Raw genomic sequence first — 16,576 nt, 5'->3', positions numbered from 1 at the left:
ATAGCTATTAATTTACTTGACAATGGAATGATCCAATATCTATCAAAACATTATTCCCTCATTGCCAAATCTCGGTACAATACATAGTTGAATGACACCTATCAGTATCGCGCATTGGGACTGCCCCTGGCTAGACTATTAGCGGCTTCCCCCACAGAAAGTCAGGTGGCCCCAAACTGGAAGCTCTCCTCACGAGTCACCTCGACCTTATTTCCCCATCACTCTCTTCTGTCTTTGCTTTTTCTTACTTCTAATCATTTTCATTCAAGATTTCCTAAAACAATTGATTGTCGCTGCAGCAATCATTTTTCCTCCTTCCCCATCAATTTCTTATAGTCCCAAGTCTTCTGTGGCTTCCTCAGCATGCCTTTGGAAGCCCGTGTGAAATCTGTCCTGTCGGGCGACACAGTTGTCCTATCCCATGTCACGAACCCTGGACAGGAACGCACCCTTAGTCTTGCATATGTCTCAGCTCCCAGACTGAGGAGAGAAGGCGATGAGGTGAGTCTCTGATTTTCTGCTGTTCAATTGCTCTACCTAGCTTTGTTGCTTTAAAATCTCGGTCTTCTGGTCTCTGGATAGGTGGCCTCTACTTGCACCCATCCAGCACCAGCAAACCCAATTGGCACACTTCATTCTACACATTGCTGTTCAGAAATGGCTTGCTCTTTGATTGAACTGCTATTCCGAATTGTCGCTCACTCATCTCTAGCCATACGGCTTCCACTCCCGGGAATTCCTCCGCGAGGTCCTCGTGGGTAAAGTAATCCAGTTCCAGGTCCTCTACACCATTCCTACCGGCGCCAAGCGTGACTACGGCACAATCAAGCTCCCTGGCTTTGATGCCTCCCTGCCCGATATCAGCGTGCAAGAAGGATGGACCCGCGTGCGTGACGAGGCCGGCAAACGCAGCGACGAATCTGAAGAGACACTCGCATATCTTGAGAGACTCCGCGCTCTGGAGGACCACGCCCGTACTGAAGGCAAGGGTATGTGGGCCGGGGCGGATAAAGGCCGTACAGAGACTAGCTACGAGGTTGACGACGCAAAAGCTCTGGTGGATGAGTGGAAGGACAAGCACCTCGAGGCCATTGTCGAGAGAGTTTTGAACGGAGACAGGCTAGTACTGCGCCTGCTTTTGTCGCCCGATGAACATTTGCAGACGGTTGTTGCTGTTGCGGGAGTTCGGGCCCCGGCCGCGAAACGGGTCAATGCGGAGGGCAAGGAGCAGCCCGGTGAACCCTTTGGGGACGAGGCATATCAGTTCGTCGAGACGCGCCTTCTGCAGCGCAAGGTCCAGGTTTCCCTTCTCGGCGTCACTCCCCAGGGACAACTGATCGCCACTGTCCTCCACCCCAATGGCAATATCGCCAAGTTCCTCCTGGAAGCCGGTCTTGCCCGCTGCTTCGATCACCACTCAACGTTACTCGGAGCTGAAATGGCAGCTTTCCGGCGCGCAGAGAAGGAGGCCAAGGATAACAGGAAAGGCATGTTCGCTGGACTTATCGCGAAAGGTCCTGCTGGCGGGGCCGCCGATCAGGATTACATTGTCAGCCGAGTGCTGAACGCAGACACTCTGATCCTCCGCAACAAGGCCGGTGAGGAGAAGAAGATTAGTCTGAGCAGTGTTAGACAGCCCAAGCCGTCCGATCCTAAGCAGGCACCTTTCCAGGCGGATGCCAAGGAGTTCGTGCGTAAGAAGCTTATTGGCAAACACGTCAAGGTCACAATCAACGGCAAGAAGCCTGCGACTGAGGGTTACGAGGAGAGGGACGTCGCAACCGTCATTCAGGGCAACACAAACATCGCTCTCGCGCTTGTGGAGGCTGGCTTTGCTTCGGTCATTCGTCACCGCCAGGACGACGAGGATCGCTCCCCTGACTATGACTCCCTGCTTATCGCCGAGGCGGAAGCTCAGAAGGACGGAAAGGGAATGTGGTCTCCCAAGCCCCCTAAGCCCAAGCAGTACCAGGACTACTCCGAGAGCTTGCAGAAGGCCAAGATGGAAGTTTCGATCCTGCAACGTCAGAAGCGTGTCCCCGCCATTGTGGACTTCGTCAAGTCAGGATCTCGTTTTACCGTTCTTGTGCCCCGCGAGAATGCCAAGTTGACCCTGGTCTTGTCTGGTATTCGTGCGCCCCGCTCAGCTCGCAATCCTGGTGAAGCTGGTGAACCTTTTGGTCAGGAAGCCCATGACTTGGCGAACAAGCGCTGCATGCAACGCGATGTCGAGATCGACGTTGAAACCATTGACAAGGTCGGTGGCTTCATTGGCACTCTGTACGTCAACAAGGAAGACTTTGCCAAGGTCCTCCTGGAGGAGGGTCTGGCCACGGTTCATGCCTACTCGGCAGAGCAGTCCGGTCACGCCACCGAGTACTTTGCAGCCGAGCAGAAGGCAAAGGAGGCCCGGAAGGGTCTGTGGCACGACTGGGATCCAAGCAAGGAAGCTGAGGAAGCTGAAGAGGAACCTGCAAATGGTAGCAACGGCGTGGAAGGTGATGCTACCGAGCGTCGTAAGGACTACCGGGACGTGATGGTCACCTATGTCGACCCCGCATCCGGAAAGATCAAGATCCAGCAGATTGGCACAGGCACTTCTGCCCTGACGGAGCTGATGAGCGCCTTCCGTTCTTTCCATTTGAACAAGGCCAATGAGACTCCGCTCCCTGGCCCACCCAAGGCCGGTGACTATGTGGCTGCCAAGTTTACTGAGGATGGCGACTGGTACCGTGCCAGGGTGCGTCGCAACGACCGTGAAAAGCAGCAGGCAGAGGTTGTATACATCGACTATGGTAACTCTGAAATCCTCCCATGGTCCCGCCTCCGACCCCTGAGCCAGCCCCAGTTCTCCGTCCAGAAGCTCCGCGCTCAAGCTTCAGACGCCGTGCTCTCCTTCGTGCAGTTCCCCGTCTCCGCCGATTACCTCCAGGATGCTGTCAGCTATCTTGAGGAATTGACGTATGGTCGGACATTGGTCGCCAATGTCGACTACGTCGCTTCTGACGGAACGATGCACGTTACCTTGTTGGATCCTTCCGTATCGAAGAGCCTGGACCAGAGCATCAACGCCGAAATTGTCCGTGAGGGCCTGGCCATGGTTCCCCGGAAGTTGAAGGCCTGGGAGCGTGCTGCCAGCGAGACCCTCTCTAACCTGCGTAGCGTCGAGGACGAGGCTAAGCAGGAGAGACGCGGTATGTGGGAGTATGGAGACCTCACTGAGGACTAAGTGATAGGCACCGTCAAGGGGAATGGCTTTGAAGCTTGGGACTTGGACGAATGAATCGATTGTACATTTACGGGCAAGGTAAAATACATCCATGCCTTTGAAAAAAATTGGCCGTTCTGCTTTTGGCCAGTCATATTCTTCTGTATTTCTTGATGATATCCCTTAGCATACAGCATAGGATGTCCCTGGAAAGGTTCTAATAAGAATAGCCAAAATGAGGCATTTGATACGATCATTCGTCCACTATGCTTCACGCTTGTCGACCTGCTTGTCGATCAATTCGTAGTGTTCTTCTCATTGTTTGCTGGCGATGATCATTGACTGCATAACTGGATCGGTCATTTTTTATGCTGACATAATCGCCCTTTTATGCAGAGCAACAAACAACTTCTTTTCCGACGACTTCCAGCAGGGCAAAAGATCTGTTCTCGGTCCTTAACCGCATCACTTCTCGCTGCTGGATTTGCACAGTGAATATCGGCGCACCACTGGAAATCTATTGCATTTGAAGTGCCGACGCAGCAAGACTAGCCGATCCGACAAAACATCGCCTTTCTTAGCACATCCGGGCTTGCCGCGGAGGGGTGTAAGACGAAGCGAAGCGCTGTTTACTTGTCAGCACCAATTCACCCCGCGACCCTTGCTTTCGCTTTCTTATATCGCGCATCTTATCTAATCAGTCTGGGGTAAAGGAAAAAAAAAAGAAACCGAGCGGAGTCTCCCACGCAGCGCGGAAGCAGGCACCGACTTCAGAATGCCTTTGTGGCGTACCAGATCCCACCACAGCCAGGCGGAGAGCGATGCCTCCTCGTTACAACCGGCCGAATACGCTGAGAACGACCCGGCTGCGTCGGCTTCGCAGGCGGCGGGCACGGCGTGGCTCGTTGGCCACCTAAATCACCTCACGCAGGACCAGGAGGAGAAGCTCAAGGAGTTCAAAGCGCTGTGTGAGCGGAATGGGTACTATAAGCCTGAGGGGCAGGGTGAGGATGGAAAGGCCAGTCACGATGATGCGACTATGCTGTGCGTTTCCCCCCGTGTTCAAATTCTCAATTGGTTCTAGGTTGGGAGTTGTGGAGGAATAGCATGCTGACGGGTGTTATGTTGTTACGAACAGGCGGTTTCTGCGCGCGCGCAAGTTCGATGTGAATGGCGCTTGGGGTCAGTTCAAAGATACAGAGGATTGGCGCCGGGAGAATGCCATCGAGGAGCTATATGCGAACATCGAAGTGGACTCGTACGATGCCGCGAGACGGATGGTGAGTCTGGGCCCAGTGCTTAATGAGCCCGTGGATGAACATATTGCTGACCCTGGTTCGCTGTATGGATATAGTATCCGCAATGGACGGGTCGTCGGGACCGGCGCGGTATTCCCATTTATGTGTTCGAGATCAAGCATTTGAACAGCAAGAACATGGCCGCTTATAATTCGACGATGACTGACCCCGCCTCGACGGCAGAGACGCACCAGTCCTCGACGGTGCCGCAGCGTCTGCTGCGCCTTTTTGCCCTCTACGAGAACCTCCTCCGCTTCGTCATGCCCCTATGCTCTCAGCTGCCGCGGCCTCACCCCGAGACGCCGATCGTCTCGTCAACGAACATCGTCGATGTCAGCGGAGTTGGGCTGAAGCAGTTTTGGAACCTGAAGGGGCACATGCAGGATGCGAGCGTGCTAGCTACAGCGCATTACCCGGAAACCCTGGACCGGATCTTCGTACGTCTTCCCCTTCCTTCCTTCCACCCACCTATTGACTCGGCTGTCTAACATCTACCTACAAGATTATCGGCGCCCCGGCCTTTTTCCCCACCGTCTGGGGCTGGATCAAACGCTGGTTCGATCCGGTCACCACCTCCAAGATCTTCATTCTATCCGCCGCAGAGGTGAAACCTACCCTCACCTCCTTCATGGACCCCTCCAGCATCCCCAAGCAATATGGCGGCGAACTCGACTGGCAGTGGGGCGATATGCCGAACCTCGACGAGCCCGCACGCGGACTAATCGGCGCGCTGGAGATCCCTCCTGCCGAAGGCGAGACCAAGCCCTCTTTCACCAAGGGACCCGTCCTTTTCAAGGGCGACCACGTCGAAATTCTGGGCAAGGTCGACGGCAAGAGCAGACAGAGGACCGTCCCCGTGCCTATGCCTTCCAAGGACCAAGAGAACCAAAATACACCGGATACAGAATTGCAGGCCAAGTTGGCTGCTACGAGCTTAGAGCCAGCAGCATCATCAGCAGAGCAATCCGACGTTCAGTCGGAGAATGAAAAGGTGGCGTTGGAGAACATTGCCGCGGATAAGGTTGCTAACGGGAATGCTCAGACGGTATCTGCTTAATACCACAAACATAAATTTCCTTTCGGTTTTCCATTTACTGGTCCAGGTCAGGACCAGTCCCTTAATCTACATACACCAGGCGTCAATGGGGGATTACATAGACCGACCGATCAAGTTGACCGGGGCATGTCATAGAAAGACGATTGCATTTATTCCTTGTTCAGTCGCATATTGCAGATGTCCCTTCGGCATCTTGCATACGTTACTTAGTGTTTGCTATCGGCGGCGGCCAACGCAACATCAACATCGAAATCAACACCGTCAATCGATTAACGAGATCATCTTCCAAGTCCGCTTCTTCTATCCAGAGTACTTGCATCATTTGATTCTCTAAGTCTCATAGGCTAGATTAGGTGAATAGCAGTGCAATAAACACAATCATGAAGAGAAGTTATATAGCTTGTTTCTCCCATCTTTTCTAGGTCGTCTTCCACAGCAGATTGGTCTGCTTTCTCCGCACCTGTAGTTTGGTCAGTATTTGAGTGATGTGTGGTACAAGCAAGGGAAAACGTGGAACGACTCGGAAACTTACCATTGGAGCCAAGATAATCACACCTACGCTCAACGCCAGAACAGTCATGATGAGCTGCAACTTGGAGAATCCCTTGCCGAGGACATCGAATGCCTGGCTGGGGCTGGCTCGCGTGCCAAAGACGTCCCCTCCAAATGCGAAGATCAAGCTTGTACTCTCGAGCAGAGTCGGGCTGGAGAGGACGGCCTTTATGCCTACAACCTCGCGGTTGTGTGTGAGGTACCACTTCCCGTCGAACTCGAGGACGGGGTTGTACTTGAACAGACCCTCTTCGGCCTCGGTGGAGGTTGCGTCCCGCCCGACAGGTCGTCGGGGGTCTAACACCGGATACGGAATGCCAACGATGGAGTTCGAAGCTGGGAGTGTGCAGAGAAGTTGGCGGGTTGTAATACCTTGACGGGTTTGCGTGACGGCCATGTGCGAGATGGGTTCCGGGATGATGAAGGATTGAGAAACCACATGAGGCAGGGGCAGGATGTCAGTGCCGTGGATGCTGGAGTAGTTCGAAGCAGAGCCCAACGGGCCCCGGTCGTTGGGGAGCGGTGACTCGTAGAGCTCCGAAACCACCAGCTGATAACCCTTGGCGTCTGACGGTGTCGCTGGATCGCCATAGAAGGAGTAAACAAACCAATTCTCGGAGATGGCGGAAGCAATAGGTTGACTGGTATCAACGCCCTTCTGACTACTGCTGTGAAGAATCTTCCCGGAAATGGCATCCAGCAAGTAGAAGGTGGCCGTGTCTTTACCCACAGCCGTGATCAGAGCCAGGTTCTGGTTCAGGTACTTGTAAAGAACCGATCGGTCGCCCAGAACTTTGCCGATAGAGGCCACAGGGTCGTGAGCGGGGCGTGCAATAGCGCGAATGATCCTCTGGCCCTGAGCAGGAAGGAATTCCCAGACAGGCGATTTGTTGTCGGCGACGCTCCATCCCAAGACACGGCCATCAGCGCTGAGAGTCACGAAAAAGCCAGATTTATCCAAAGGTTTCACTGGCACACCATCTTCCTTGACGCCAATGGTGATAAGGTTTGTAGCGTCGTTGATGACAGCGATAGAAGCGATCTTGCCTGAGGCGGGCGTACGCTTGATAACAGCCCCAGACGTCGTGTTCAGGCTCACTGAGCTACCGTCGTCGACGTACACAGTGGCGTAGCCTGGTTGAGTGAGGATGGCCTTCACGTTCCAGCTGTCTGATTCAGCAGCCTTGACACTCCAAGAGACAGCGCCGTGATTTCCCGTGTCGACGCCATACACTCGTCCATTCTCAGTAGCTACAACGACAACTTTGCTGAGTCCAAAACCGTCAAGGCTCGACACTTCGTCGCTGAGAATACTAGTCAGAATACGCTTAGGTAATTCCTTCAGCCACTCTGGAAGGTGTTGCAAGTCTTTGGCGTGGCGCTTGACACGATGGACATAGGCCTTATATAAGCTCTCATGCCCCTCAACTTCCAATTCATGAGCGAGATCTTCCTGGTATTCTTCCTCAGCCCAGGAAGCGGCAACCGCTCTATTCAGTGCCTCGTATCTCGTCCACTCAGTCTGGCCGTTCCGAATGAGTTGCCAGTCACCCGACGACAAGACTGTTGCGGACCGAACAGCGACGGCGTCCCCCTTGGCGACTACCTCTGACACAGCATGTTGAGCGTGCTCAGTCGTAGGCGCCTGCAGCAGCCATCTGCCGAGGACTCCATGAGAGGCAGACGAGACAACCACGGCCTCCGACTGAGTGATGCGGGTGAAGTAGACATTGGCGTCAATGTTACTGGTCGCGAAGGCAGATTTCTCTTGCACACGAGGAAGACTGTATGCTTTGGAAACAGTCGCCGAGGTCAGATCAATGTGATACACTTCCGCCCAGGAGCTGGAGTCCGTTTCATAGTGGACAAGGAAATGCGGCAACGAGTTAAGCTTCTTCGGGGTATGGACTTCAATCGACCTGATTTCCTCACCGCTCGTGTTGTCGATGTTGATTGTATTGACTTGCTTCAGACCAATTTGATTGATTTTCAAAGCCTTCTGTGCCTTGTCCGTCCAAATGATCACTGGAGAAGCGGTGTTTGCGCCGACGAAGAGAATCGACTCCGGTCCAGACACATCACTCTCCGTGCTCAAAATGTGCTGCTGAGTCTGTCGGCCGGTGAGGGGATCCAAGGAAGTGACTTTGATCTTGTAGCCCTTGAGCATGCCCGACTGTAGAGAGATGTAGAAAACCTCAGTTGCGGAGGATGATATTTGCAGGGGAATGTCACCACTGAATCAACAAGCCAAAGGAAGGCATTAGCAACGACAACATATTTCGCAGGGTGATTCATAGTACCTAACATCCTTGAACTCCCACTTCGCATCCCCAGATTCAGCATCCAGTCTCCGGAGGACACCTGTCTTGTCACCGTACAGTGCGATCGCATCTCGGGCCGATGAAGTCGCGCTGGCATCTTCGAGCTCCAAGAGCTCGAGGTCGACCACAGGCTCACCAGCGAACCAATTCTCCCAAATCAATTTTCCGTCCAAAGCACTCCATGAGGAGATATAGTCGCCCACTGCGCTGACAATCGCATTCGATCCGTCGGAAGCACGCAAGAATGACTGGAACTGGCCATCGTCCTTCGAAAGCAATGATCGCGAGACGTTCTGTCTCCAAACCAGTGAGCCATCTCTTGGGTTCACTGCACCAAGAAGTAGCTTCTGAGAGAGGGTATAGAGCAGTGAGGCATTAGAGGACGAGGAAGGCTTGAGGAAGAAAGTCGAGTGTGATGAGGGAGTGCCCAGGAGCGCATGGTGGAAATCGATATGATTGACCTCATCAGGATAAATGGCCACCGTTGAGGGAACGCATGAGGTGAGCAGCAGGAGTGCCACCCGTAGCCACATTTTTATAACCTCAGATCCAAAGCGGTCATTGGAGGTGTAAGGTGGGCTGCTGGATAGTAAGGAGTTGGTGGTCGATAGGTAAGGTATCTGGCGGAGATGATGATGCCGCTGTTGATTGGTGGTGCGGGCGGTGATGAACGCTGAGCTAAGGTGAGCTCTACACTAAACCTCTCTTAAACTATCTTATGCACGGACTATTTATCCCACAATAATGGCAATTGAAGAATGAGATATTGATACACTATATACAGGTAAACTGATAAGTCACATGAAAGTTTGGAAGTAACCCCTTAAACTTGGCCAAAGCACGCCTTGTTTGCTGCTTCAACAACTTTCTTCTCTCCCTCAGTCATGTCACTGGTTACTTCCCAAGGCTTTGTGCCCATACCCATGGCTTGCAGGCCATCGGCGTTGACGGAAGACCAGTCCAATGCACCCTTAAAGCCTGCCTCACCCGGACCTCCAGCACCGGGAAAATCCCAAGGTGGTGAATAGGCGAGAGCTGCGTTCCGCTGCTTGAGGAGATAATTCACATTCATCTCGCACATTGGAGTGGCAGGAATATATAGGACACTGGAGTCACCCTTGCCTTTATGTTCCTTGTCCACGGAATGCAACGAGTCGCAGTGCCAGGCGACATAATCTCCTGGTTCGACCTCTGGGACCGAAACCATTGTGGCGTCCAGCTCAAGGTGAGGGTGGGTAGCTGGATTGTATTCTTGGCAAGCACCTGGAACGGCGCCCGGAAAGGTGGCGTCCAGGTTGGGCTGCAATGTCTTTGCATCGAAAAATGGACGCAGAATGGTATAGGCTGTGCTCTGAACGAGCATGGGGCAAACATGCAGCGAGCCTTCTCTAGGCGCGGTCTTAGACATTGAAAGCCAGCCCTGGAAGAATCTCAGCATAGAGCATGCTCCCGCTCCATTGTACAGATCCATGTTAGCGGAAACGCGGTGCTTCGCGTCCCAAGGGTCGTATTCTTCCCATTTGCCCTCCAAAATCTTGGTGTAGACCCGGGAATACTCTGGATCCTCCCAACGCTCGAGTGAACCTCCATCCATGTGGGGACCAAGCGAGAATTTGCCATCTCCCGGCTGTCTGATACGCAGGCGGTCCGCATATGTCAGAGGATATCGGGTGGATATCCGAGTCGCAGGGTCAGATGAATGCCAGAGACGCTGCAAGAAACGCTGAGTCTCGAGCATGTTGGGATGTGCTCGAGCCTCGGCCTGCGAAGGAGTCCAGTACAGCTCAAACACTGCGGGCGAGTCAGGCGGAAAGGCCTTGACCCGCTCCTTGTTGGCAGCGACATATTCTTCAACCCTGTCTTTCCAATCTCGAGCTTCTTTTCGAGGGATCACATTCCTGATCACGACAGATCCGCGGTGCCATATCTCAGCAAGGAGTTTATCCGAGACTCTGCCGGACACAATATCTGCATATTCTACCGATGGTATAATCTGCCAGCAGTCAGCATCCTAGTGAAAATAATGGCAATGAGTTACGGAATGATATACATCGCTGCCCTTGGCCTTGATCTCATGCACCTCTTTCTCTAGGCTTTCAAGCAGTCTCTTCCAGCTTTGCACCAGAGCCTTCTCTTTTTTCTCGAACAGCCTCTGTTTCAGTTCCTTGAACCGCGGAGGCAGCGGTTCAGGCTTGTAGTCAGGTCGCAAGCTTGGAAACACACTCGAAATGTTCCCAGCGGTCTTGGTCATATGTGATGTTGATGTTGACGTAGAGGCAGCACGAACGGCTGCTCTAGAGAGAAGTTTGGACGCCGACATACTGATGAAATGCTTGCTCGTAGTAGAACGTTGGTCCGTATTCCATATTTCAACTCCCGGTCTTTCCCTGATTTATATACACATTGTTGCCATCGGTATGACAGTATACATCGGTGGAGAACTGGGCGGGATACCGTAAATGGCAGGCGGCACGGTTTCCAAATGAGGCAAGTATCCGCTCTGAGTGTGGAGTATGGGCAGAGCGACATGAACATCAGAACGTGCTCTTCGGCTTTCAACGCAAGGCAAATGGATACGATCTACATCTAAATTTACCATAGAAGAAACGGGTAGTCATGCGGCAAACTTGGATCTAAAGTAATGTTCTTGTAGAAGTAGAGCATCATTACCTCGGGCCAATTCAACCCCGCGCATCCCCTCAATACCCCATTCAAGGTGATACGACGAGGAGGAATTAGCAGAATGCTCCGATGGCGGGCTTGGATTGCTATGACATTTAAGCCTGGGCCTGTCAACTTTGGGAGACAGTCCTCTCCTCAACCAAACTCCACCTTGAGTCTTCGACATGGCTTTCTCCGTCAAAGGAAAATCTGCCATTGTAACAGGTGCAGGTTCAGGTACGTAAAACAATTCAGACATCTCAGACCCTCGCTACATGTATATATTGCTAAACTCCTGATAGGGATCAACTTATGTTTCGCCAAACTCCTGCTTGAGAATGGGTGCAACGTCCTAATCGCAGACCTGGCCCTTCGACCTGAGGCGCAGGTGGTGGTGAACAATTATTCCAGTCAGTCAAATACACCCAATCGAGCCGTCTTCCAAAAGACAGATGTCGTCGACTGGGAGCAGCTAGAGGGAATGTTTGAGGTTGCGGTGAGAGAATTTGGTGACGTCGACATTGTATGTCCAGGTGCTGGGATCTACGAACCGGTACGTCGTGCACGTCTGCTCTTACCAGATGCGGACAAGTTTTCAGGTTCATGATTCATATCTTTGAGCTGTTTGTTGATGGCTCGCAGCATTGGTCCAATTTTTGGCGACCTCCCGGGACTTCAGAAAGCCGTGATCCACGAGATGGAGGTCGATATGCTTTGCTGGACATCAACCTGACACATCCGATCCGCACGACTCAGTTGGCTATATCTCACTTTCTGCAAAATCGAAGTAGCAAAAGAGCGAAGCATATCATCCATATTTCCAGTATCGCGGGGCAGAGCCCGGCACTGGCCGCGCCGATATATGTAGCTACGAAACACGCCATCAATGGCCTGGTGAGATCCTTGGGCAAGCTTGACAGCAAGTTTGGCATCCGTGTGACGGCTGTCGCACCGGGGGTCATCAAAACACCTCTATGGACGGATCATCCAGAAAAACTGAAGATGGTCGACGATAAAGCCGACGAATGGGTAACCCCAGAAGAGGTGGCTGCTGTGATGCTGGCTCTCATTCAGCAGGACAGTGTCAGCGAGATTATTGGCGACCAATCAGGCCAAGGCACTCAATTCCCCGTGCAAGGAGGAACCATCTTGGAAGTCTCCAAGAGCGTTCGCGCTGTCAGTCCATTCAACGACCCCGGACCAGCAGGACGACGGGGAAACACTGTGTCGGATATGAACAAGGTAGAGGATGAGGTATATGATCTGCTTTCAGAGGAAGGATGGGGAGCGCCAAAGATAAAGCTCTAGCTTTATTTCAGTGGGGAATATGACGAACACTTTGATAGTTGACAATATACTCTGGAGTATGGAGATAGTTACTGTGTGGATCCGTAGATAACCGTGAGATAAGCAGATGATAAGTCAGCCACGCTAAACCCAGATGGGCCGGAATTGCCCTCCGCTTTTTGTCGCAAGTCTAGGCTGGGCTGGCACCATCTCATCTCCAGTCATCATCCCCGGCCTCCCCGATGTAGCCCCTTCAAGTTGAACTTCTTGCCTTCAGATCTTTCACTCGTTTACCTTTTCCTTAGGACTTCTATTTCCTCTCTGCTGGCCTGAGTTGTTGTTATGTTGGACGACCCCCATCGCCTCTCCACTTGGTGATAACAACTTGTAGAACCGCCCTCGTGCCCACTACCCTTATCAGTTCGAGGATCATCTCCCACCCTCACCAAAGATGATGGGAGAGGATGCTATGGTCGGGGTCGGCCCCGGCGATGGACTCCGGAATTCGTCGCGACGGTATTGTTGATCTGACACCGTTCTATATGTTACGCGAACCTCTTGCTAATCAAGTGGCAATCATGCTTAGACGTGGAGTACGGGGAAAACGAGCATCCGGGTTTCAAGGTGATGCCAGTTGGATCAGCTGCGTGATCAACCTTGTCAATACGAGTGAGTTATACCGGTTGGGACATCAGCTCCTTATGTTTCCAGAGCTGATATAATCGTGACTCAACAGTCATCGGTGCCGGCGTTCTGGCAATGCCGCTCGCCATCTCTCGAATGGGGATCGTTCTCGGTATCTGCGTCATTCTCTGGTCCGGAATGACCGCTGGACTCGGCCTTTACCTTCAGGCTCGATGCGCACAGTACCTTGACCGGGGCAGTTCGTCTTTCTTCGCCCTATCGCAGCTCACATATCCCAATGCGGCCGTCGTTTTCGACGCTGCTATTGCGATCAAATGTTTTGGAGTGGGGGTTAGTTACCTCATCATCATTGGTGACTTGATGCCAGGTGTGGTACAGGGCTTCGTTGGTAGCACTCCAGCATATGACTTCTTGGTGGACCGGCATTTCTGGGTTACTGCTTTCATGTTCGTTGTCCAGCAACTCTCAAAATTGAGCAGGACCTGTGCTGACGGCTCATCCCAGGTTGATTGTCATTCCTCTCTCCTATCTCCGACGTCTGGACTCACTGAAGTATACGAGTATCGCCGCTCTGGTATCAATGGGCTACTTGGTCATACTGGTTGTCTATCATTTTGTAAAGGGAGACACCATGGACGATCGGGGCCCTGTCCGTCTGATCCATTGGGCTGGTCCCATCCCGGCTCTCAGTAGTCTCCCCGTCATCGTCTTTGCGTTCACGTGTCATCAGAATGTAGGCCGCCTGCGCGACAATTTGACTCCTGACATATCATGCTAACGCTGGAAGCAGATGTTCTCTATATTGAACGAAATTAGCAACAACAGTCACTTCCGGGTGACAGGCGTTGTGCTAGCCAGTATCGGAAGCTCTGCAGCCACCTACATTCTCGTGGCTATCACAGGCTATCTCTCTTTCGGAGACAACGTCGGGGGTAACATTGTGAGCATGTACCCACCAGGTGTCTGGGCGACCATTGGACGTGCCGCTATCGTCATGCTTGTTATGTTTTCATACCCGCTTCAATGCCACCCGTGTCGAGCGTCTATTGACGCAGTGCTTCGCTGGAGACCCAAGCCTGCTGCTGGAAACGAGAACTCGCCTCACCGTCACCCTCTGCTCGGGCCAAGGGGCCACCGTGCTCCCGAGCCCATGAGCGATCTGCGGTTCTCAATCATTACGACGACCATTCTTATCCTAAGCTATATCGTGGCGATGACCGTCTCCTCGCTCGAAGCAGTATTGGCCTATGTTGGTAGCACCGGAAGTACTAGCATCAGCTTCATTCTTCCGGGCCTTTTCTACTATAAAATTTCGTCTCCTGACTCGCCAACCCATCAGCGACTTATGAAAGAAGATGACGAAGCAGTTGAGAACATTCTCTCCGACGACGACAATGCCGACGAAAACGATATCGAGGGCGGCCAGAACCTACCACTTACCGACAGCGCAATTCTCCGACTTACCAACCGACACTGGCGCCGAGGCTTGCTGCGGAAGTTGAGTTTAGCGCTCGTGGTATACGGCATCGTTGTCATGATCGTGTGCTTGATTGTGAATACATTCTTTATAGCTTCGCACTGAAATCGTCGTGTCACTATGATGGTTATGGCAGCTCTGTCATCGTCTCCCTTTTATGATAAACTCGGTTCGAATTATTCCTTTACTTTTCTCCAACTTTGACTTCATCATTTTCTCGGAGCGGGCGTGTCTGGACAAGCTTCCGTCATTTCAAAGAGTTACTTGGCCTGAAACACCTTCCTTTCTATATTACCTACTTATTTACTTGCTTGAAACTTTGTCGCGGCGATACCATCCATAGGCGTTGGAAGGTCAGTTTGGATCGGCCTAGCTCATACGTTTACATTTTCCGTTAAAGGTCCTTATCTTACTACCTTGTTTCATTTCTCCTCAGATAGATATCGGGTTCATTCCTTTGAGTCGTGAAATCATCAGATCACGACCTTTCTTGATCAGACGAATGGTGTTTGCTTTGATAGTAAGATGGCAATCTATTTGGACTACTTGCTGAGAGGTCATTCATGTAGTCCTACATTCCACGTCTCTGTTCACAAATCATTGCTTGATATCCTGAATATAAGCTACTGTTCTCGATGGTACTGGTCAGAGGAGAAAAAATTGCCCGATTTCTGTTATGATAATAGAGATTCGATCATCATTAAAGCCCCGACTGTAGCAAAGGTGCAGGAAAGCAGAGTGCAAGGGGGAACGCTCATTAATAAAATACGGGATGAATCATGGTCGAGGGGAGCGAGTGTAAAAATAGTTTGAGGTTTGCTAGTTAGCCTTGGAACGTTGCGGATTAAACGGCCATAGTGCTGTCATCTTGAGTGGTTATTGCTAGATTGTTGGCGAGATTAAGGATAGAGAGTGTGCTTTGACCATCTTCAAATTCGACCGGTGGCCACCGCGTATCCATATCGAGATTACTTACTGATTATTCTGGTTGTTCAAAATCCGCAGAATAGCCAGGAACAGGTTGAGGATGTCCAGGTAAAGGGAGATCGCAGCGGCAATCTCCTCCTCAACATGGTAATGGCGCATGACCAGCTGAGTATCGACGAGAATATAAGCCGAGAAGACCAACGCCGCCAGACCACCGTAGATCAGCTCGGCGGTGCTATTGCGCGGGAAGAATGCCGCCATGAACCCGAAGAGAATCAGGAACCACAGGGCCCCGAAGAGGTAGGGCATCCAGTTCGTGAAGTCGTATTTGGTCTGGCAGGCGAACAGGGTGAGCGCGACGAAGATGCCCAAGGTGAGGACGAGCGCTTGGATGACGATGCGGGCGTCATAGAAGGAGGTCACGACGCTGATGGAGTAGGCTTCTAGCAGGGTGAAGCCAGAGAGGAAGAGGAGGTTGGCGGGGTAGCTTTTGCGCTTCCAGTACGTGACGAGCATGAAGCCGAGGGCGCCGAAGACGGAGACCATCATGAGCCAGAAGTTGGACTGGATCCAGAGGCGATAGCTGTTGCTGAAGAAAGAGATCGAACTCATGATTGTTGTGAGAAGGAGCTGGATGGTCCTGATCGCGGAGATGATTGTTAGTTGCCAGGGGCTGTATGTATAGCTTGCGAGGGGAGCTGCTTACAGGATCGCATAGACCTTGCGGATGAACTGCATACGGATGGGCAGGGTGCCCTCCGCAACGGTGCCGCCAAACTATGGATTACAGTCAGCATTGTCATCTATCGATGAGTTCGGGTTGCGTTGCGCGTACCTTGAAGTCGTCGGGGACATTGTCGTTCTCACTGCGAGGCGCATCACGGCTCGCGGTTGCCTGATAAGATGGCGGGGCCTGAGGGTAAGGATGGTCCTCGAAGGAGTCCCTTTGAGGAGCTGGTTCGTATCTGGCGTTGGCAGCCATTTTGCTGCAGTGTCGAGGCTGAAAGATTCTCTGTGTGAGCAAGAAGATGGCTGAAAACAATGAGACCTCTAATGGGCGATGATGGCAAGGCGACAGATAGGCTCGATATGATGAGGGCCCAGGGAGCTTCCAGAACATGTGACGTCTTCTATCACGTGGTA

The 16,576-nt window shown here is 52.3% G+C and overlaps 7 protein-coding genes across 7 annotated transcripts; 4 read left to right on the top strand and 3 right to left on the bottom strand.

Annotated features, from left to right (window-relative positions):
- Window positions 1–363: 363 nt before the first annotated feature.
- Aud_005973 (putative transcription factor (Snd1/p100)) lies at window positions 364–3,229 on the top strand (the record flags this gene model as incomplete). Its single annotated transcript, XM_043290882.1, has 2 exons — window positions 364–501; window positions 713–3,229. 2 exons carry the CDS (start codon window positions 364–366, stop codon window positions 3,227–3,229), a joined length of 2,655 nt encoding a protein of 884 aa, XP_043146817.1.
- A 754-nt stretch (window positions 3,230–3,983) lies between these two features.
- Aud_005972 (SEC14 family lipid-binding protein) lies at window positions 3,984–5,563 on the top strand (the record flags this gene model as incomplete). Its single annotated transcript, XM_043290881.1, has 4 exons — window positions 3,984–4,252; window positions 4,347–4,488; window positions 4,563–4,943; window positions 5,009–5,563. The coding sequence occupies 4 exons, from the start codon at window positions 3,984–3,986 to the stop codon at window positions 5,561–5,563; spliced, it is 1,347 nt and encodes a 448-aa protein (XP_043146816.1).
- A 418-nt stretch (window positions 5,564–5,981) lies between these two features.
- Window positions 5,982–8,969, bottom strand: Aud_005971 (uncharacterized protein; the record flags this gene model as incomplete). The annotated part of the gene is made up of 3 exons (XM_043290880.1): window positions 5,982–6,023; window positions 6,096–8,349; window positions 8,416–8,969. The coding sequence occupies 3 exons, from the start codon at window positions 8,967–8,969 to the stop codon at window positions 5,982–5,984; spliced, it is 2,850 nt and encodes a 949-aa protein (XP_043146815.1).
- A 290-nt stretch (window positions 8,970–9,259) lies between these two features.
- Window positions 9,260–10,756, bottom strand: Aud_005970 (DUF1479 domain-containing protein; the record flags this gene model as incomplete). The annotated part of the gene is made up of 2 exons (XM_043290879.1): window positions 9,260–10,429; window positions 10,487–10,756. 2 exons carry the CDS (start codon window positions 10,754–10,756, stop codon window positions 9,260–9,262), a joined length of 1,440 nt encoding a protein of 479 aa, XP_043146814.1.
- Window positions 10,757–11,282: 526 nt separating this feature from the next.
- On the top strand, window positions 11,283–12,405 carry Aud_005969 (putative short chain dehydrogenase/reductase family oxidoreductase; the record flags this gene model as incomplete). Its single annotated transcript, XM_043290878.1, has 3 exons — window positions 11,283–11,334; window positions 11,400–11,650; window positions 11,740–12,405. 3 exons carry the CDS (start codon window positions 11,283–11,285, stop codon window positions 12,403–12,405), a joined length of 969 nt encoding a protein of 322 aa, XP_043146813.1.
- Window positions 12,406–12,835: 430 nt separating this feature from the next.
- Window positions 12,836–14,611, top strand: Aud_005968 (putative amino acid transporter; the record flags this gene model as incomplete). Its single annotated transcript, XM_043290877.1, has 5 exons — window positions 12,836–12,900; window positions 12,971–13,053; window positions 13,121–13,475; window positions 13,534–13,762; window positions 13,820–14,611. The coding sequence occupies 5 exons, from the start codon at window positions 12,836–12,838 to the stop codon at window positions 14,609–14,611; spliced, it is 1,524 nt and encodes a 507-aa protein (XP_043146812.1).
- Window positions 14,612–15,478: 867 nt separating this feature from the next.
- Aud_005967 (Bax inhibitor-1 family protein) lies at window positions 15,479–16,415 on the bottom strand (the record flags this gene model as incomplete). Its single annotated transcript, XM_043290876.1, has 3 exons — window positions 15,479–16,073; window positions 16,140–16,210; window positions 16,269–16,415. The coding sequence occupies 3 exons, from the start codon at window positions 16,413–16,415 to the stop codon at window positions 15,479–15,481; spliced, it is 813 nt and encodes a 270-aa protein (XP_043146811.1).
- Window positions 16,416–16,576: the final 161 nt, after the last annotated feature.

Source organism: Aspergillus udagawae (genome assembly GCF_001078395.1).
Source record: "Aspergillus udagawae IFM 46973 DNA, scaffold_4, whole genome shotgun sequence".
In the NCBI taxonomy this organism is placed as follows: domain Eukaryota; kingdom Fungi; phylum Ascomycota; class Eurotiomycetes; order Eurotiales; family Aspergillaceae; genus Aspergillus; species Aspergillus udagawae.
This window is presented reverse-complemented; position numbering and strand designations above follow the sequence as displayed.